We start from the raw sequence: 22675 nt of genomic DNA on the forward strand, positions 1-22675 counted from the left end.
GCAGTCTGCGAAAGCTGTTTGTCGTTCCCAGTTCGTGCTATATTCGGTCTTGAACGCCCTCACGGAGACGGGCGTGCTTGGCCAATCCATGGGTGTTCCTTTAAGGGCACGGCGAGCGGAAACTGCTGTCAAACGTCAGACGAACACTCTTTCTCGGTTCTTGAGACCGTCTGTGTACGGTGGCATTGAGCGCGAGTAAACTCTAACATCGGTGTATAGAGCATTGGCACTTTCTTCTGTGACCGCGAAGGTCTGGAATTTCCGGTTGCTAGCTATAAACACTCTATGATTACTTGACGAACAATGCTTCGGCTGTCAGTTCTCGTGATGCGTGTACAGGGAGCAAAAATAGCGCTTTTTCCTCTGTTCAGATATATTGGCCATCATTTTTGCAGCGCAGATTGTAAAGACACATACACAAGTCAAGCACGAGGACAGTACGTTAGCGCTCGTCCTGTCATCGTGTCTTCTCTTGTGTATGTGTTTTTGTAATTTGCGCTGCAGAAATAATTGCCGTTCTAGCATCCAAGTAGCCCACATTACCGCTTTGATTTATACACCCTCTCCATAACACCCCTCCCCCCTTCCCATAGGAGGATCCCTACACACCCCCAAAAAATATTCCGCACCTCCTCCCCCCTCACTTCTTGCAGAGAAGCACTCGTCCACACGCCATCGCGTTCTGGTAACACCTTCCCCCATCCCCCTTCCTGCCCCTATCGCTCTCTGCATGCACGCAGTCATGCAGTGTACAGGAAGTCCAGTGATGTACAGGAAGTCCAGCAATGTTCTGTGATTACAGTTATCCTCTTTCCACATGTCGAAGTCGTCATGCCTCTGTGCTTACACCGCTGAATTTCGACCAGACCCCTTTTCTGCTTTTCAACCCTTCTCGCTTTTCGCAAGTTGCTTCGCCTTATCGACTGAGGCTTCTCGGGCGAAAACCGACACTGTTTACGCAGGAAGGACCCAAAAATAAGAATAAGTTATCGTCGTATTCATTTACACTTGCGTGGCTGTTGCCTATCCTCGTGAAAACACTTTGCGCACGCCTCCTTTCTGCACGAAGCCTTGCTATAGTATCCTCGAACAGGAAACGTTGGAATCGAACCATCCATCGGCTTCCCTGTACAACGGCGCAACTTTTTTTTTTCTTTTCTTTTTCTTCTGCCGAGTGCCCTTCACTCGCAAATGTTTCCAACCAGAAGCACGTGGTAGCGCGGAAGAGAGCGGGTGGTTGACGACGTCCCAATTTCCCGCATAGAAGCCCTAAGACAAACGTGGCGACGGCAACAGATGGGAAGCTATCGACCCCCGAACTGTCCTTTCTTTTTAATCTTTCTTTCTTTCTCTTATTTTTCCTCCACAGTGACTGCTTACTGCTGAAGTCAGTGGCGCTGATAAATGGACGCAATATCCCATCTTCACTGTTACCCGAAAGAGAGACTTTCCCCGCTGACATCGGAATCGATTGAAAACGGTGGCCCTTCCTTCTATACTCACACGCGCGCACAACACACACACGCGCCGCCAACACAAGAGTCCCGTGTGAAAGCCAAGTGAAGTGGTACGTGGTATGAACGATATAAAGAGAAGAGGGCGCCGAGTAGAAATGTCTACCGCTTGCGTACGTGTGTTCATCGGTGCGCAAGGTCGCAGATGTTCGACGCAACGTGGCGCGCGCTCGAGGCGACGGTCCGTGAAGGAACGTCGATGAGACGGCCGGGTCGTTTCGAGTTGGGTTTCCGGGGTCCGTTTGTTCCATTTGTCGCCGATCAACCACGAGTCATCATCGGCAACGAACACCCTCGCTTTCGACGATTAGAGCAATGACTTTTCCTTCAAGAAGAAAAAGCTTGGAGGACGCTTGAGCTTCGCTTTCAAGAGTAGAACGCAATAACGTAATCTGACCGTGTTCGTATCGCCTTCCCAATCACTAGCCTGGCTCCGCTTCTTGGTGGAGACCTGAACCGTGCCGCAAGGAAAACCAAAGTGCGGACGCCCTCCGGCTCCAATATCCATGCATGCGGCGCGATGAAACACGGCCACACGGCGGGACGATGCCGTTTAAAAGTGTGCCCGTGGGCCCTTTGCGCCATGTCGCTGGTGATAGTCAAGCCGCTGAAGAACCCCCAAAATGTGCGTACCACCAACGCTTAATAGCTCGCCGTTAGTATGCTCGCCGTTAGTAGCTTGCTGTTACATAGTATGCCTGGCGGGATAGTTGGTATTGCACCTTGGAAAGGTGATAGCGCACACAGGCAGGGACGAAGTCAAGAACTCAGAGCTGTGTCTTGTTTTTTTCTTCACTTTGTCTCCGTCTGTGTGCGCTGTAACTTTTCAAAGAAAAATGTGCTCACAATGAGACGGGAAAAGAAACACATATCATGTCGAGAATATGACGATGTGAAAGCGCTAACGTTGGTAGATTCATTCGCTCTGTCTCAGCGTTTGCGTGTGACATTGGCCGACCTTTGCTACGACGCCAGCTTGCACAACTGACATATATTAGCCACGTGACATGCCCAATGCCATTCTGCTATAGAGTGTTGTTGCAGCAAATGTGACACGTGCCTAATTCGCTGAATATATGCAGTTCCAGTGGCCGTGGAAGCGCAGTCATATTGTTAAGGACCAGTTCAATGCGTACTCTTAACACGCTTAGCTAAAACGAACACATGTGAGACGACAGGACAAGCACTGGCCCTGTCGTCGCTCATACGTTCGTCATATTTAATGTTAAAGTGAATATGTCTAGTATTCACCAACTCGCCCAACAAGTTCTCATTAACATAGGCGTGCGCACAGGGGGGGGGGGGGGTGGCAGGAGGGCGCCCCCCTAATCACCTAAGAGGGGGGGGGGCGCAAAATCTGCCCCGTACATTGACCCTTCTAGTCACCTAAGAGGGGGGGGGGGTGCAAAATCTGCCCCATACATTGACTTAGTAGGGTGGGGGGGGGGCGCTGCGATGAACCTTCGCCCCCCCCCCCCCTGATGGGGAACCCTGCGCACGCCTATGGTCATTAATAAGCTAAAAGTTCTGCCATTCAAGTTGCGAAAGGTAGCGATCGCCTCGGTACATTGAGCCGGATGTAATTGCTGAAGCAAAGTGGGGCCAAATTAGGGGCATAATATTAAAATACACGCGTAGAGCCTCTTTAGCGTGACCTTGCTTCTTATTCGTGCGAGACGTCCGCTGTTACATGCACTCGCCTGTTCGGTCGCACGCTGCACGCAACTTAGTACATACTTCTCCTCCGCCGACCCGAATTCTTCGCCGCTAGAGACCACTGCAAACACTCAGGAGAGTGACACAAGATGTATACATTTCTGCTGTTTGACAGTAAGCCGACCGTAGAGAGGCATCCTTCATCTGCCACCGTTTTTATCTTAAGTTATCCGCGGCACATCCATTAAGGCCGGCAAGCGTAAGCTTCAGCTAAGCCTCAAAGCTGCGGCTTCGTCACGTATAACACACGCACTCCGAGCCGCAGAGTGCTGCTTTAAGTTCACGTGCGAGCTTTCTGCATGTCACATTGGTGTCGGACAGCGATGTTCTCGAAGGGGCGAGACCACGTAAGAGTATACGTCTGCATGGCATTTACTTTTTCTAATGTCACCGCATTCTTTGGATATCAGTGCTACCGTTTTCTTTTCTCTTTAGTCCGAGATACTAATCTCTCTCCTTGCATCCGTACGCGGGTTGCTGAGGTAATTACGTTGAACGCGGCTCCTCCCCGCTCGTTGAAAAGTGCTTCACTCCCGTATCTTCTTTATGTCTTGTCGTTTGCGTTTTCTTTTCGCTCATCGGCTGCCTCGTCCTATTGATATCGCGGAGATAAATCCAGGGGATTACTGTCGTACCGAGCCTCCAGCTTTGATTACATCGTTTACTCTGCGGCTTAGCCCGCGCAACGAGCGGCAATCTGCGTTCCCTCCATTGTTCTCCGGGCAGGGAACGTCTTTTGATCTCTGTATTTAAATACGAACGCTCTCGTCTTTGTGTTCTTTTCTCTTCTTTTTTTTGTTCTTTCGCGTGTGAGTGTACGTTGACACAGATGCTGTGACGTCGTTGACTTTGATTTATAGTGGCTTAACGCTGTGATTACTTGTTATCCTCGGGGCCGTTCCTTAATGGAACGCGTGCTGCGTGGACGTCGCTTTGCATGCAAATTTCTACCACCTTGTATTCTTTTTTTTTCATCATTATGGCAGCAGGGTGAGATGCAGAAGAAAAATAAACAAAATTTATTTACCAAGCAGGCGATCGAGCTTCAGGATGTGGGGGTGGCTGCTTATGTCTCCGGCGTATCCATAAATCTTCCGCGTCGTATAATTGTGCGCATAATTTAGCGGACCAACGTACCATTTGATTCGGCGCTTAAGGTACACCCTCATCGTGCTTCACCCGTTACATGTTATTGCGGTGACTATTATTGCATTTTAGGTGGCTATGTGGTGGCTAAGGGAGTTGCCGGTGGCAATTTAATAAGAGCGAGCGTAAATCGCTCCAGGGCGAAAAGTGCGCTGACGAGGCGTAACAATATATGTAGTTTGTAAAACCCGCTGGCGGTCCTCTCACATTAAATGAGTACATGCGTATGCCGTTTCCTTGTGTGTGTTGTTAAGCACAGAAATATAGAAAAGAAGGAAACGTACGCTAACGTAAATGTTAAAAAAAATATGTTTGTTTTTTCGCAGGAGGATCATTCCTAACGCGGTGGTGGCATCGAACGTCCCCACAAGACCACGGATGACCCGGGCAGAGATGGGACCACTGAACCTTTCGCGAGAAGAACGCAGATCAACGCTGCGGCACTGAAGCTCCGAACTTTCAAACCACTGTCACCTTCGCAGAATTGATTGTGGTATACTTTGTGCGGTATTTATATAAAATCGACTCAAATCTATAACCTCGACGATGACTCTCATCAGCGGTGAAAGACAGCGGTTCGCCCGCGACGACAGCGTCTCCAGTCTGGGCACCATGACCAACTCTCAGAGCAACGAGCCGCTCGTGGTCGGCAAGGCTCCCGTCGTCCCGGACGCGCTCGGTGTCCCCGACACCTCCGTGCGACCTCACTCGACCGACGCCGAGGTCTCCGAGGACGCGGGAGGGACCTGTGGCTGGGGTTGCCTCCGACCCCGCTGGCTACAGCGGTTCCGCACGCCGCCGTGGGTGCTCTTCTTCCTGTGCTGGGCGGGATTCCTTCAGGGACTCATAGTGAATGGCTTCGTCAACGTCGTCATCACGACCATCGAGCGGCGCTTCCAGTTGCGCAGTTCCGAGAGCGGCCTGGTGGCCAGCGGCTACGACATCGCGTCCTTCGTACTCCTGGCGCCCATCAGCTACTTCGGCGGCACCCGCAGCAAGCCGCTCTTCGTCGGCGTGGGCTGCCTCGTGCTCGGCCTCGGCGCGCTCGTCTTCTCCATGCCGCACTTCCTGGCCGGCACGTACGCCTTCAGCACCGAGGACGACAGCGAGAGCCTCTGCGTGGCGGTGGCCAACGCCACGCGGGGCTTCTGCGCCCACAGGGAAGCGTTGGGTGGTAACGGCGGTGGCTCCCTGAACCAGTACAAGTACATGTTCCTCGCCGGTCAGATGTTGCACGGCGCCGGAGCGACACCCTTCTTCACGCTCGGCTGCACGTACCTAGATGAGATCGTGTCCACTAAGATGTCCTCCGTGTACATCGGTGCGTATTTTTGCATTATGCTGCACAACCCACTTCAGAGCCTAGCACTTTTGACAATTTCACAGAAAAGCAATTCGTGACAGATAGATCTAAGCCATTTGCTGTGTATCTTTTTCTTTTCACTGCAGGCATTTTTTACACTATGGCGATCATCGGTCCCGCACTGGGCTACATCCTAGGTGGCCAGTTCCTTAAGATCTACACTGACCTCTCCGTAGACGCTTCAGCGTATGTCACTACGATAATTATGATGTACTGTACTTTGCTGTGGATGGTTGTTTGTGAGGAAAGGTGCGGCGAATGGTGAATGGGTGCATACCTGCATGCACGCGTCAAATAAACTCACGCTATAACCGCAAGGACACACGTTGCGTCGCTGTATGGTTCTCTGGCACTATTCGTAACATATAGAAAACCTAAAGACGTTAGTGCCAATCATACGAAACAAATAAATCAAGTTAGTTCACACTCACTCCACTCACTCACTCACTCACTCACTCACTCACTCACTCACTCACTCACTCACTCACTCACTCACTCACTCACTCACTCACTCACTCACTCACTCACTCACTCACTCACTCACTCACTCACTCACTCACTCACTCACTCACTCACTCACTCATGAATGAATGAATGAATGAATGAATGAATGAATGAATGAATGAATGAAAGTACATACGGACACACGGGCACACATGTGCTCTCATTGTCTTTGTACGTCCATGTACACGCATGACCTAAGTAGAGTGCCGAATGATAGAGTACGTCGAGGTCATAGAATGAGCCTGACGCCGAGCACAGCCTAGGGTATCAGCTTCTGCGGTAAAATAGCTGAAAATGTAACAGTCGCTTTTTTGCCCAACAGTCTCGGCTTGACGCCCTCCAGCGGGGTGTGGGTTGGAGCCTGGTGGATCGGATTCGTCGTGTCCTCCGTGACGGCCTTCTTGGCCGCGATCCCCATCAGTGCCTTTCCGAAGGTCTTGCCAGGTACACCTTATATACCAGCTGCAGTCACTGCCTGTCTCGCATTCAGCGTGTTGCCGACTCAGCAACGGGCTTCGTCGAATCTTGCTAAAGCCCTAAAGCAGACTGTGGAAATCAAACTTTGACTCCGCCTGGGAATACTAATTTGTCGTAGAACGATGACAGTTATCTTGCGGCAAGTTCCGGCCGGTTTGCCGAACTGCGGCAATTACAGAGCAAAAGAAAGGGGAACTTTTCGAGCGACACAATTAAATCAAGCCAGCAAACAATTAAGGCCAAGGAAACATAGGGGGCATTAATTGTTATCTTTAACTGTAGTGTTTAGGTTAGTCATACCATTTAGGTTACGACATAAATGTAAGTGAATTAAAAAGGACGCAAAATCACCCTTTCTGTCGGTGGGGTCCGAACCCCACAACCTTCGAATTTCGCGTCCGATGCTCTACCAATTGAGTTACAACACTACGATTACTACATTACAGTTAAAGACAGCTTTTTCTCGGCTATTTGCGATACAGCCTGCCTGTGCTGACCAATACCTGCAGAACCAATATTCGCACACTCGAAAGCGTTCAGGCTATGGCTCTTAGAGTTTGTCTGGGGCTACCGCGATGTTCGTCAACAGCTGAGACCATTGCGATTGCAAACGACTACCCGGCCAAGACGCATATTATAATGGAAGCGCTCAGAGCACACGTGAGGCATCTTGCTCGCGCCCCTACCCATCATTTAGCCTCTCTGCCTGAAGACCGACCTCGTGCCTCATTTTGTCAGACAGTCCTGTCCTACCGTACACGCCTACCAACAGGATATACAGCTCCAGCAAGAGTTCCAACTCCCCCATGGTGTATGACTCATCCACAAGTTCGCCTCACGGTTCCAGGTATAAGGTCAAAAGCACAGCTTTCGTCACCAGCGCTCAAGCAGCTTTCTCTTCTTTTGTTGTACGAGACGTACAGCGAGCATAGTCATCTCTATACTGACGCCTCAACTACCGTGGATGGGTCTGCAGGGTCGGTGATTTTTCCTGCAAGAACAACCACCGTGAAGATTAGGCTATCCCACCAGACTACATCGACAGCTGCGGAACTTGCTGCTCTGCGTAGCGCACTTAGAGTAATTTATGACCAACCACCCAAGAAATGGAGCGTGTTCACGGACTCCAAGGCAGCTTTACAGTGCCTGATATACGCCTTACGCCGTGGACCTCACGAGCAACTCGTGTTGGAAATTAGAGAGCTGCTCCATCACCTCTTCGTTCAAGGGCATGACATCACCTTTCAGTGGCTTCCAAGTCACTGCGGCATATTGGGCAACGAACATGCCGACGCTGCTGCTCGAACTGCACACGAAGACGGCGTACAAGAATCCATCCCGTTATCAAGAACGGATGCTGCGATGAAAATTCGAGAGATTGCCAATGAAGACATAAAATCCTTGTGGAACACACCAAGTTTACAGCACACACGACTGCATAGACTGGACCCGTGTCGTCGACTTCGGCCTCCGTCCGGACTCTCTCGACTCGAGGCAACGGTGCTTTGTCGACTGTGGCTTGGTGTTGCTTTCACCAAATCTTTTGCCTTCCGATCGGCATGGCAGAGAGTGCTACTTGCAGCCAGTGTGACAGCGAAGAAACGATAGAACACGTTCTTTGTCGCTGCCCTCGCTACAGCTCGCACAGACTGTCGCTAGCTGCTGTGTTGGCCCGCCTTGACGACAGACCCCTGTCGGAACAGTCAGTACTGGAATGCCGACCTGAACTGTCTGCACAGCGAAAATCGTTTAAGGCCTTACTGAACTTTTTGCGTGCCAGTGGCCTATTGAATAGGCTTTAGTACTGCCGATCTACAGCTTCCTTTTGTTTATATCTTTTTTTTTATCGCGCGCCTGCTCTTCTCTCCGCTGTCCTTTCCATCTTTCTTTCCCTTTCCCCCTCCCCTTAGTGTAGGGTAGCAAACCGGATGCTACAATTCTGGTTAACCTCCCTGCCTTTCTCTCGTTTTATTATCTCTCTCTCTCTCTCTCTTAAAGACAGCAATTAATATCCCCCTATGCTTTCCTTTACATTAGTTGCCTGTTGGGTTGATCTGGTTGTCTGGCAATTACATAATAAATGCAAAAGAAGAGCTTGGTTAAGTTAAAGGAGCTCGTGAAACAATCACTGCTAGCCGAGTACAGATTGCATTATTTAGTGTATTAGATTATTACATTATTGAGTGCTGGTGAATTTTCTTCTTATATTCTGTCATGTTTATTTAAAACGAGCTTCTCGCGCCTAAACGAACATTTCCGGTGATACTGTATACACTGCTTTCTTTCACACGCTCAGGTTCGTTGAAGCTGCAGGCCCAGAAGAAGTCTGAAATGCACCAGAAACTGCAAAAGAGCGAAGCCGTGCAAAGTGGCTTCGGCGCCCGGGCCAAGGACCTCCCGGCCTCTTTCAAGATACTCATCACCAATCCGACGTTCGTGTTCCTAAGCCTGGCTGGAGCGACAGAAGGTCGGTAACGAGCTCACTACTGCGCCTCTGCTTGCTTGACAAATGCAAGCAGAGCTTGGCGCTGTTGGTCTGCGCACACATTTCACATGACGTCTAGTGCTAAACAGTGTTTTTTTTTATTTAACGAGATTGCTTCTCTTTTATTTGCACATGAGTGTCACCTGAAAAGCTTGGATTATATTTCGCCCATTTTCGACGAAAGTTCCGAACTGTTCACGTTAGATTTTCTGAGAAATTCAGTTAATCTTCGTGGCGCACATATATATGTACTTCAAAGATTTGTCTGCCTGTAACGTATTGCTTTAAAAGACCGAAGTGTACATGCTCTGAAGTAGCCATACAGGTGCAACTTACAACTCCTGGCAGCAAAACCTTTGTTAGCTTTGTCAAGTATTGCTCATGCGCCCGAGCATCAATTATGCTTGTAGTGCCCTGCCCTGGCGCATATGACATATCAAAAAAAGGTTTCGTAATGAATCTATTTAGACTAATTCTCCCATTTCACTCCGTTTAGGTATGCTGGTGTCTGGCCTGGCGACATTCCTTCCGAAAGTGATCGAGTTTCAGTTCAGCATCGCTGCCAGCTTAGCAGCTCTAATAATGGGTGAGTACAACATGAATGCTAATTATATTGCCGCGAAGCGTCAGTTTTGGGCATGCCGATAGCCGCCTGCATGCGGCCTTATCATCTCGGATCGTGATGCGAGTTCTTTATGAACAACGGGATGGTCGTCAAAAAGAACTTCGCACCGAATAAGGTAGCTTACCTCCTTGTCGTTCCAAGCAGCCTCCGAGAAGAAATTCTGCAAGCGTTACATGATGAACCCACTGCTGGTCACCTCGGTTTTACACGTACACTCCGCAGAATCCAGGACAGGTATTACTGGCCCCGTCTTTCAGCAGATGTTGCGCGATACGTCAAGACTTGCCGTGAATGTCAGCGCCGGAAAAGACCTCCAACAAGACCAGCTGGACTTCTACAGCCAATTCAACCACCATCGAGACCATTCCAGCAGATTGGTATGGACCTGCTTGGACCCTTCCCCACGTCAACCTCCGGTAACAAGTGGATTATAGTGGCTACCGATTACCTCACCCGATACGCTGAAGCAAAGCCTCTACCGAACGGCACAGCAGTAGAAGTCGCCAAATTTTTTGTCGAATCAATTCTCCTCCGGCACGGCGCACCTGAAGTACTAATAACAGACAGGGGAACGGCGTTTACGGCGGACCTCACGCAGGCCATCCTACATTACAGTCATACAGATCATCGAAGGACTACGGCGTACCATCCGCAGACAAACGGCCTCACAGAACGCCTGAACAAGACCATTGCAGACATGCTCGCGATGTACGTGGACACAGAGCACAAGACCTGGGACTTAATACTACCGTACGTGGTCTTCGCCTACAACACCGCGGTGCAGGAGACCACCAAAATGACACCCTTTAAGCTTGTCCATGGAAGGGACGCCACTACTACTCTGGACGCCATGCTGCCTAATGTCACCGACGAAAACAACCTAGATGTAGCCGCATACCTTCAGCGCGCGGAAGAAGCCCGGCAGCTTGCGCGGCTACGCATAAAAGACCAGCAGCGCACCGACGCCCGCCGCTGCAACCTCCGAAGGCGCGAAGTAAAATACAAGCCAGGCGACAGAGTTTGGGTTTGGACTCCCGTTCGACGCCGCGGGTTAAGTGAAAAACTCCTGCGCCGTTATTTCGGCCCGTACAAGTTCATCCGCCAACTTGGCGAACTCGACTACGAGGTAGTCCCTGATGGGGCTAGCACATCCCAGCGACGCCGCTCCCGACCAGAAGTGGTGCATGTCGCCCGCCTAAAGCCTCACCATGCGCGCTAAAGGACGCTTTCTGTTTGCATTTCTAGTTTCTTTTTAGTGTGTATGGTCTGTGCTTATTTCCCTATTTGCCTTTGTACCTGCTGTTTCGTTGTTTTTTTAGCATCGGGTCGATGCTTCTTTGAAGGGGGAGTAATGCCGCGAAGCGTCAGTTTTGGGCATGCCGATAGCCGCCTGCATGCGGCCTTATCATCTCGGATCGTGATGCGAGACGCGTCGCGATTATCTGGGATGACCGTGGCCTCGCGCGCTGGCGAATGTACTAGCTGATTTTGGGGGCGTATCCCGAGCGTTCGAGACAGCCTTAAAATAGAGCCCGGGTGATTACAGCGGGTATTCTGTTTCCGACGGCTGCCGAGGACTTTGTTCGCCGCCGCTGAAGCCAAGGTGTGCATTTTGCTCTTATGGGCGCAAGTCCGCCTAATAAACGGATTCTCCTCTACATCACGAGCCTCCCAGTCTCCTGTCTTCGGGCTGCCGTCACGGCTACGTGACAATATGAGCTTCCGCGGCAAATTGAATCGAGCTAATCTCCGTTACCGAACTGTTATATCTGCGAACTTTTACGCGCTGTCTTTCATATTTTCACACGGATTCAGTGCATATTTTCTTGTACTATCCCGATGCACATTAAGGTGATCAAAATTCGCGCTACCGTTTTAGCAGCTGAAGCATGATATTCACCGACCAGCCTTTGAAAGTTCGATAGCCCCCTACCATATGGCTCTCTCCGTATTTCCTTGGTGATCTTTATCGCATCTGACCGAGTTCGGCCTATCTATCTCTTATCTTTACCTTCACTAGTTCTTTGACCGTGCTGCTCCTCGCAACTGTCAGACTGATTTCGCCTTTACGGTACATGTGTTCGCTCCACTTGCATTGACACTTTGTTCAGTATGCCCCGCAATAATGAACGCTTAAAACAATTATCGGCATTTAGCGCTTGAGCTCGTCGTGGTGGGCGCGTTTCTCACTGCTACTCGAGGCAATCGATCGACTAACAAAGGAAAGCAATCGGGGAAGTTAGTTTCTCCGCACATATACTCTTTGTGCGGAAAAGCCAGCTTTCAAGAAAACTTTTCCATCGAGTTGAACCTCCCCCCTCCCCCCTTGGTGAGGAACCCTGCGCACGCCTATGTATAGTAGCGTTAGTTACGGATAATGCCAGAACGCACATAGTTGATAATTCGCTGCGTCACTATCACGTGATCACTGTGCACGTGGTAGCGTTGCAAAGGTGATCGCTCTGATATTGCACTACACAGACAGTCGCAAAAGCGGCATGGTGAACGTTTGTATGGAAACATTGCCACGTGGCAATATTTTTAATTCCTCGTTTGATCTGTTACGAGGACCTTAGCTTCGTTCATTTCTGTTGGTATTGCCCTTGCTTCACGTGCAACAAGCGCGCGCGCGAACGTGTTCTATAGACTATCGGTAAGCAAATGTATAGCCCTGGGGTGCCCCGTTTGTCGTAGCTCCCTCAAAGCTTCCATTCGCAACTGAACTCAAAAGTTTCACCATGAAGTACCGATGGCGTTAATTGCTGGGCCAATCTCACTGCATTCATCTCGGCGAAGCTGCTTGCATGCGGACGTTGTATTACTTGATTCACTTCTAAGAATTAGCATTTTCCTCTTTAGACTGTCCAACCTCGCGTACAATTCTTGCGCCATATGAGGGCAGGTTGTAGCTCTGTGCTGTACTTAATAGAAATAAAGCTATTATTATTATTATTATTATTATTATTATTATTATTATTATTATTATTATTATTATTATTATTATTATTATTATTGTTGTTGTTGTTGTTGTTGTTGTTGTTGTTGTTGTTGTTGTTGTTGTTGTTGTTGGCTCCCCCTTCACATGAATAGGAGGGGAGGGGGCGCCCCCTGCCCCCTCGTGTGCACACCTATGTCTTAGGTCATTGAAATAATGTCACCACATGCGTGTGCCTCTGATTTGCAGTACCCTGGTAAAATCTGCCACAGAGTTACAATCTTTATAATCTGAGTATTTTTCACTGGATAGTAATCATTCTCTGTATGTCTGCATGGCCTTGTTGTAGCAGAAATCCCAGCTAGAAGGTTGACTGTGTCCTTTGTGACTTTTTGTCTTTCAGGAGCAGTGACTGTTCCGGGTGCCGGTGGAGGCACGTTTCTAGGTGGCTACTTCGTCAAGAAGTTCAACCTACGCTGCGCTGGCATTATCAAGATGTGCATCCTTTGCTCCCTTGTGCCATTGGTCACCATCTTTGCCTTCTTCTTCAGCTGCCCAAATGTCAGATTCGCTGGTGTCAATTACAAAACCAACAAGTAAGTTGTGCCAGACCTGTTTAACAGTTGATGTGAATGTGGGATATATAACATCACAAATATTTTTCACTGTGCCGTTAAATAAAATATCTTCACTTTCTGTATTGAGAGGTAGAAATGTATGAACAATAGTCGCATTAGTTGTGAAGTGACACGAGAAGAAATTGATGGGAAACATTAGTTCTAACATACTGCCTCTGGCCATTACAGAGACAGCTTCATTATTGATGATGACATCAGCTTTATAGCGCACAGTATTGATATTGTGAACTTAGCTGTGGCTACTCGTTACGTTTTGCTGAAAGGGCACTTTCTTGTGTTGCCTTTCTTGACGTGCTTGCAGCAGGTACCTGATATAAGTGCTTTATCTGAGTGTTAAGCATGACCTAAATGTGTTTAGCTGTTGCTACATCTTACATGTATGATCTTTATGCAGCATCAGTGTGGGAGTCGATCGTTTCCTCAGTGAGTGCAACAACCAGTGCCACTGCCAAATCGAAGACTTCGATCCCATCTGTGGAACAGACCACGTCATGTACTATTCAGCCTGCTTTGCTGGCTGTCAAAAAGTTCATCACTACGGATCAACGAAGGTGAGTCGATGCACGGTATCCTGATATTCAAGTGGAATCGCTCAACCCCTGAGCCAAATAAGGGGAATTAACATATCTAGTAAGGGGTATTAAATTTAGAAAACATTGACTGGATTGTTCTAGTGATGTTGAAATTCTTTTGTTGTTGATTTAGACAGTAGGCACATAAGGAAAGTAAATGGTGTGATTGTAATTTGTAAGGTTCTGTTATGGTGGTACGGTATCATTTTCCTTACATGCTAGTTATCAAGAGTGCATCAGCAAGGGCAGGCAGGCTAAACAGTTCTTCTCTAGTAGCACTCGCTGTTGGGCTAGTTGGTGCATGATCAGCATGAATAGTAAACTTGGTACCAAAAACACGACCACGCAGGAACACGAGGAAAACACACAGGACGAGCGCCCGTCCTGTTCCTTCGTGTTCCTGCATGGTCGTGTTTTTGGCGCCAAGATCACTAGCTCATACTAAGCAGTTATAATGTGCTCCAAGTATTCAGAACTTCAGCACACCTTTTGAACTGTTGATATCTCATTTTGTTGAAAACAGCCGTTTTTGCAGCACTTGGTGAAATCCTTAAGCATCCAATTTCCTACCGTGAATGCACATAGTAATGCCTGCCTTGCAATTAAATGCGTGGCATCGTGATCATGTTTCTTCCATCTTTGGCCAACTGCGCCATATTTGTTTCATCTACCGTGGTGGCCGAGTGATGATGGCATCTTGATGGCACAAGTTTGCGGCATTGGTGCCTAGTGATGGGAGCCACGTTCTAATTTGGCAACAAGCAAAAATGCTTGTGTACTATGCTTTTGTTCTAATGTCAGGTTGTCGAAATTAATTAGCTGGCCTCTGTTATTCATCCCTCTGGGGATTCAGGATATTCAGACCAATCAATCTATCAACCAGTAAATTAATAACCTACCAATCAACCAATCAATTCATCAATCGACGAATGAATAAATAAATAAAGAGCTTTTTTGTTCAGTACAGTATAGTATGACGGGGAACTTTCCTAGCAGAAATTGAGGCAGTCATTCTTTTCTGATGCATTCTTATGCTCATTTAGACTACAGATTACACTTGTGCTTTTACAGTCACTCTTGAACATTTTAAATGATACAGGCTAAGATTTTCATCTCTAGAGCTTGCTATGCGCTATGTGAAGACTCCTGCCCGTAGTGTGTAGCGCACATCGACGCATTGGACAATAAGACGTGTGTACAGCAACTCATTGTATACCGCAGCAGTCATGCACCTCTCGCTGTCTCTCCCATTTTACCTTACACTTACACCGGTGAAGAGTAGCAGGCCAAAGAGACACTTCTCCAGATCGACCTGTTCTTCTTTCTCTTTATGTAAAATTGGCGCCGTCTTCTTGGACTGCACGCAGGTGTACGAGGACTGCCACTGCATTGATCATCCAGGCCGGAACATAACTCTAGAAGGAAGGCAGGTGACCATCCAGGCAGAACGGGATAAATGCCCCAGCGAGTGCAACTTCCTCGTGTTCTTCTTGATTGCAATGTTCGTCTGCATGGTCTTCACGTTCCTGGTCAGCATGCCATCACTGGCTGCCACACTCAGGCAAGTTCTGTATAAAGAGGGAGTGGGGGAAGTGAAAGATGGATAATATGGTCATATCAGCAGGGCATGATATGGGTTGGAGTCGCGCACTATTAGCTATAAATATTGGGAGGTGCTTTCTGCCCACTGGCGTTCAGTGCTGTGAGGCACAAGTACCAAAGAAATCTGGCCAATTTTCTTATTTATTCGTTCTCAACAACACTTTCTTCTTACTTTTACGCAAATGCATCAAACAGAAACAAAGCTCTCCCTAATACCTCGTCTTTGCACTGTGTTCTGAACGTAAGGGCCTCAGTTAAAGGGTGTTGCGGAAAGATGAGAGGGGGGGGGGGCACTGTGGTGAAAGCTCACCGACTTCGCCCACCCCACTAAAGGAGAACCCTGCGCTTGCCTACGATCATCATCGCATCATCAACAATGCGTCAGCTATATAGGTGCATGTATTCATAGGCGTGCTCAAGGTTCTCCTTCAGCGGGGGCCAATGTTCGTCGCAACCCCCCCCCTCCCTATTATGTCAATGTGTGGGGCTGACTTGGCGCCCCCCCCCCTTAGGTGATTAGGATGGCGGCCGCCCCCCCCTGCCCCCCCCCCCCCTGTGCACACGCCTATGCATGTATTGCCTTGCGTACGCATAGTGGTTACTTCGCTGCTTTTTACAATGGTGCATTATGGCATAGAGGGAACTTTGCAGCTATGTTTACAAAAGGCCAGTGCCACACGCACAGACGTTGCTTTCCTCACGGCATGGTTGAGGTCTCCAGGGAGAAGCGAAGCGCAGCAAGTAAATGAGAAGGCGATGTGAACAGCGCCCCGAAAACGCTATAGTGTTCCACTCTGAAAGGCAAAGTTTAAGTATCCCACAAGTTTTTTGTACTTTCTCCCAATGCTGCTTTTCTCCTTTCCACCTGCAGGTGTGTTGCAGCTAGTCAGAAGTCTTTCGGACTCGGTATACAATGGATTGCAGTGAGGTTATTAGGTAAGTCCCCATCTATTTTCAGCGAGTCATTTGCTCTTCATTATCAACTCAAATACACTATAATCTGGCACTCAACAAGTTATTCAAGGTAGTCAGCTTGAAATTCACTGTTTCCAGTGGAAACAATTAGGAGCATCGAGTCCCACCGCTTCTGTGGTTATCGCTAAGACATGAAGTCTCTGCGTTTGCTCATAATGAGCTGTTTTCAAATTTGTTTCACAATGTACCCATTAAATATTCATAAATACGTTTCATTTATCTATTGCAGGAACCATTCCAGCACCCATTCTGTTCGGCTTCCTCATCGACCAGAGCTGTGTGCTGTGGCCTAACTCGTGCGATGACTCTGGTGCATGTGCTGTCTACGAAAATGGCCAGATGGCACGCAATCTGCTTGCACTGCTGGCCACCGTAAAGTTCCTCTCGTGCCTATTCTTCTTCCTCTCGTGGCTCCTATACAAGGCACCTGAAGGTGGCGACTGAGGAAGACGGTGACGTTGAAGCTACTGAGAAAGAAAAGTGCGGCATTGCCACCATCAAGCAGGAAAACGTAATGACAGCACCGTACAAATCTGCCACAAATGGATCAGTATCAACGGAGCAGCAGCAACAGCAGCAACAGAACCATCACAACAGTGACAGCAGTACGTGGTTTTGAACACTGCCAAGCGACAAAGGCTACAAGTAGCCTGGCTGTATGTAGCCTATTCAAATTCATCTAGGTGATGTGCACGTGGGATTGCAAGTATGGGCTGTCAACACTGTGTGTCCGCAACTACCAAATTTCGGAAGGAACACCAGCATGAGGAGAAAGCTTTAAGCGTCGGCTTCAAGTACCGATTCTTGGCAAAATTTCTCTAGTAGTGAGCTTGCATTCAGTGCATATTCGACACACAACTTCCCTATAAAGATTCAACTAGATGCAGGCCCGCAAACTTTTTGTGGCACTAGAGCAATACTCTCTGCCTGAAAGCCAAACTGGGAAGCAACATATATTTGTTACACTTACTAACTGCTATGTGTGCCTGAAGGGCCTTCACAAACTTCACCATACGCAAGCCTATGGATTTGGCAACCAAACCTTGTAACTGGCACCTCAAGATGACATTGTACCCAAGACATCAACTATGCTGTCCTGCTCACCACATGTCCATAAAAGCACTAAGCCCCCGTGTCTACAGCCTTCAGCACACCTCAGCTGGCAGAAAAATATGAAGAACGTATTCTAAATTGTGCGCTTCAGTATGATGTTTCAAGTTCAGGATGAAGTACCTGCATTGTATTGACTGCCTACAGAATTTCAGCATCTGAAAACTTTGCACACTTCTTGGATGCCTGAGCCTTTGTGCAATTTTTCGTCTGTGAGTGTAGCATAACTTCAGCAGCATTGACATGTGATTCTCAGAGTATGTTGTGCAAGTCCTCAAGCAAGTGATTTCATGTTAGTGTGTGCGAAACTGGAGATGAGTGGTGTTTAGCATGTGAACTGGTTGCTGCTGAATGTCTTGTTTCGTGTTGAAGTGGTGAAACAAAGGGACCTGTTTTTGTGGAACGGTAGACAATGCTGCTCCAGTGAAATGAGCATCAGAACTTTGGCATGAATACTATGAACTATTCTTAGTGCCTGTTCCTGGAAGATTTCATGTGGTCTTTGTATTATAATGTCCTTACAAATTAGTGGGGCAACATATCTGTAGATTTGTAATACCCAAGAGCGTATGCTCTTATGTACTGTGCACACAAATTAATGTGAGAGCAAAACATGCAATGAAACTCGTACTCATCATTTTACTTCAGAAGTATACAGTCTGAAGCTGTTTTGAAATTGCTGTTATTTGTGCTATAACAGAAAGTTAATCTATATTTGCTTCTACAATCACCGCTGAGAGGACGGTGCCCTAAATTGCTATTTTATTGATACTAGCAGACTTACTCATGGTGCAGTGATGCTGGCAACACTTCGTTTAAGTGTTATTTAATGTCGGTAAAACCAAACTTAAGTTAGGGCCACTCCAGCAGCAGAATACAAGAACATCTTGGTAAGTTGCGTTCGTGCCTGTTAAAGAAAGTTTCATAGATACTCAAAGCTCATGGAATCTTTTATAGCCCAAATGCAGCTTGAAAATGTAAAATGCTATATGTTTTGGGGCAGTCTTATACTAAAGCAAATATTACAACAGTATACTGTTATTGCTAAAATAGGGAACCATTTATCACAAGCGCATCAGGCCAAGTGCTTTTAAAGTTACATATTGCAAAACCTTGCTGAAGGGTTTGTTGGCATTCCATAGACTCTTTTCTAGGTGTGACATGATGGCAGCCTTATATCAGAGCATCAGTGCATTGAGAGTACGGAGCATAAGGAACTTCATGGCCTAGTGTTCGTTTGCTACTTCTGTGATAGTGAATCCGGTGACTTTTATTTCACACAGAATGATGGGAGCCAATGCTGACATGTTTGTTAGCAAACTTAATGTAGTTGTAATGAACACTGCCACTGTTCCGCTCATTTTTTAAATGCTCCCAACGTTTATTTCGATTATAGTATGCTGTGTCCATTGGTTCTCACATAATTTTACTTTTTATGACATTCCTTAATGCTTCCCTCAGATCAAATATTTTGCTTCTCTCAGATTAATGCTGCTAATATCTTTTCAGTGGTATGTGAGAGACCATATGGAAACGGCTGTATACAGCACAGCACTTTAACTTCCTAGGCATGACCCCTCCTTTCCTGTTAATGATTGCTGTCGAGTGCAATGACTGGCTTCGTGCATGTGGCTCAAACACAAACGGTATTCTTAGTGCATCAGTGACATGTTGCAGTTGTTTTACAAGTAACTTGCTGCTCTTATTTGGTGTTCTGTGCTAGAAGCGCAAGAATCAGTGACCTGTGGAAGACAAATATTGTCACACGGTGTTGTAATCATATTTATGTGTTTCTACCATGACCCTTCATACAAAAAGACAAAACGGAACTTTTGTTCAAAGCGTACATTAAACTGCAGCAAATTCTAATCTAATATAACCGACTGGGCACTAGTGCCGACACAGCATGACATCAAATTTGTATAGTCGTCAAGCCTTCTACAACAATGAGAAGGACCACTTGGTTTCTATGCCACTGTACAGACGAGTTGCAAATTTTCTATAAAAATTGCAAACCAAACAATGTGTACTGTGTGCTGCTATTCTTCCTAAAGGTACATGCCGTGTGTGTCCACTGGTATCCTTAAAACCTTACGCAGTTTTCCTTTTTTTTTCTTTAGACCAACCGCAAAACTTGTCACGGGTTCGATTTCCTGCCACGGTGACCGCTTTTAGATGGTGGCGAAATGCAAGAACAGCCGTGTACTTATATTTAGGTGAACGTTGAGGAACCTCAGAGTGTCAAAATTAATCCGGAGTCCCGCACTACGGCGTGCCTCATAATCATATCGTGGTTTTGGCGAGTAAAATTCCTCAAGGCGGAAGGCTTGTACGCCTTATGCGAGCGTGACCTTGGGCGAAAAGCCGGCGTGTCTAGTGGGGCTAGTGGGTCGTTTAAAGCTTCCAACCCATTGCAAAGGGCTCAGCCATAATTCTCCATCGTCATCAGCTGCCACATCAACGAAGTGCACGTAATGCCTTACAGATGTGTAGCGGGTACCTCGCTTCTCCGCAGAACGACGAATAGTGGCGTAGTCGGTGCTTCCCAACTTCTTCAAATTATGTTTCATGTCGTAGTGGTTACCTTGCAAGTGAACTTGTATTGGTAGCCCCAAGAGAGCTTACAACGGCCTCTAGAAATGCCGCTCTTCCAGCTTTCGCTGTGGCTGTGGTGCGCTTTCCGCGCAGGCTTAGTGTTTTTGTCGAGTAAGAAACCACACTGTGGGTTGTGAGCGTTTTGAACTGATTATTGAAGGGGAGGGGGAGAGCAAGGCGCACGTATAAATGTCCAAGGTCATTCAGCAGTTTCAACATGTGTAAGCAAACCAGCAAGGCCTTCGAACAGTAACGTGAATCATGGGGGGAGTGGGTTCGGGGGGGGGGGGGTCTGACGCCCCTTGTATTCAGGCTGGGGAGGACACCCCTTGCAAGTGTCCCCCCTTGAGGTTTACCTTTCAAAGAGCATATTTCAAATGCTTGACAGTTAAGCATAGCGCACTCTCCTAAAAATCAACTATGAAATCTGAAGTCTTTCCAATAAGTAGAAACGAAGCACGAGAGTGAACGCTGTCCTTAGTTTCAATACGCACTGTAGAGGTCGTGCTTTCTGAAATGCTACGGGTGGCTTCTGGCGTGAGGCAGAGGTTTATTATTCCAACCTTTGAAGCGCAAAATAAAGAATCTCCAACCATCTACCGTTATTTATTCATGTCGACGATTTATGGAAGGCATTGACAATGAAGTATGAATGCGATTGCTCGAGTATAATTGTGTCATTGAAAAAAAAAAAACACTGGTGAATATAAACACGCTTCACAAGAAATATTCCGGGGTAAATCTTGGAAGGCTAGCAGTATACACGATTAGAGATGAAGTTAAAGAAAAGCTGTTCCTTTGCGCATTATAACAACAAAACAGATCCAGCCTTTTCATTTCGCTGTTTAACTCAAAAGGCATATTAGCTACTGACTTTGCCAACAACTGGCTGCTCAGGCCCGTGCTCTTTTTGTTTTTAATTTATTTGAAAACATTATTTTAATTTTTATATACTTAACAATAAACGGCATATTTATGAAAAACAAAATGGCCGCCATGGCATCAAGGTGTGTGTCCCCCCTTGAGATCTTTCTGGATTTTCGCCACTGCCTTTGAAGCTGAAGTGGCAACTTCACACAACCACAATGCGTTCAAGTGACAGAAAAAAACATACCTTCCACAGCCCTTTGGATCCGGAAATGACGCCTTTCACTCCTTCCTTGCAGATGATAGAGAGTTCAGAGCCGAAGTTTATATTTTAAACACGCAAGCACAGAAGCGCAATAGAGGCGTCTTTAAGAACGGCGGTCATATCAGCTTTAACTGCGATAGAAATTATATGGACACTCGAGGCGCACTTTCGCCGTCGCCGTCATGTTTCGTATAAAGTCCAAATCGATGACATCGCTCCGCGCGCCATATGTTCTATGTACTAGCGAAACTTTGCGGAGGCTCCATACGGGCGCAGCTCAAGCAGAAATAAAACGCGCCGGCCGGCTCCGTCGGGCGAAGCAGCATGAAGGGCTTCGTCGCTCGGGCAACAACTGGGAACACTGATCCAAAGAGCTTGGTCGCGCACGCGCCAGCGCGCGCGTGATGTAGACATGCATCAGTCCACGGCTGCTACCTTTGCATGTGCTGTGCTCTCACTGCTTCGCGTTGAGGCGACAAACAGCACAAAAACCGCTTGGCTCCCTGGAACGGCCGTATTTCCTTACGCCAGTGCATTGTAGAGTTACGCAAGATCGGACCCTAAAAAAGTTGGCCGCTAGCCCTAATTCGTATAACATTCCATTTTGTTGCTACCGTTCATTGCTTTCCTCTTGCAGCGAAACTGTGACTTTTTGCTAGTTCACGTGCGCTACACTGAGTGGATATTGAGAAGGAAGAAGTAGCAGCTGTTACGCGTGCCGCACGTGCTCTGCTTTGCGCTAACGCCTGGGAGACCGCGCTGTTCAGGCAGTCGAAGAGCGCACCTTTGGAAGCCACTTTGAAGCTTACTCAGGGTAAGTGTTCTTGAGCCGCAGTCATGTAGCATATCCTTGCTTCGCGGTGACACGATGGCACATGGGCTATGACTCCGCTGGCGAGACTATCGAAATTTCCAGCGCTGGATCTAGAACCGCATAGCGCGCTTAGATGAGGGCACGGCGCCTTCGGATTGTTTACGTGTAAGACATATGTTCCTTTATTTCACCGAAAAGCCGGCTTAGCAGCAATGAATTTAGACCTAACGGCTATGTATTGTGGACCAGGTGACCAAAGCTTCATTACAGCTGCTTCGCTGAGCAATGCCTGGGGTGCTATAGCGTAAATCTATTCCATTCTTATTCGATTTTAATCTGCCGGACGTCAAATTTGCCTAAACGCGACTCTAGCGGGCATGAGAACCTACAAACTTTTTCTGAACAGCCCGATAAAACGCTCTTCCTGCTTCCGTTTCTCTTTTGTTCTTGAGTTGGACAACGAATAGCATTC

At 47.6% G+C, this 22675-nt stretch overlaps 1 protein-coding gene across 1 annotated transcript in view; it reads left to right on the forward strand.

The window, feature by feature from the left end:
• Positions 1-19718, forward strand: part of LOC119383388 (solute carrier organic anion transporter family member 4A1-like) — an 86173-nt gene extending 66455 nt beyond the window's left edge. The window contains 11 exon segments of the mRNA XM_037651488.2: positions 4703-5697; positions 5826-5925; positions 6566-6687; positions 9017-9187; positions 9702-9791; positions 13169-13361; positions 13798-13954; positions 15343-15536; positions 16449-16513; positions 16782-16990; positions 16992-19718. Of these exon segments, the coding sequence (XP_037507416.1) occupies positions 4923-5697; positions 5826-5925; positions 6566-6687; positions 9017-9187; positions 9702-9791; positions 13169-13361; positions 13798-13954; positions 15343-15536; positions 16449-16513; positions 16782-16990; positions 16992-17171 (2256 nt within the window). The 5' untranslated portion in view covers positions 4703-4922 and the 3' untranslated portion in view covers positions 17172-19718.
• Positions 19719-22675: the final 2957 nt, after the last annotated feature.

The sequence above is a fragment of the Rhipicephalus sanguineus genome, chromosome 2, assembly GCF_013339695.2.
Source record: "Rhipicephalus sanguineus isolate Rsan-2018 chromosome 2, BIME_Rsan_1.4, whole genome shotgun sequence".
Lineage (NCBI taxonomy): Eukaryota > Metazoa > Arthropoda > Arachnida > Ixodida > Ixodidae > Rhipicephalus > Rhipicephalus sanguineus.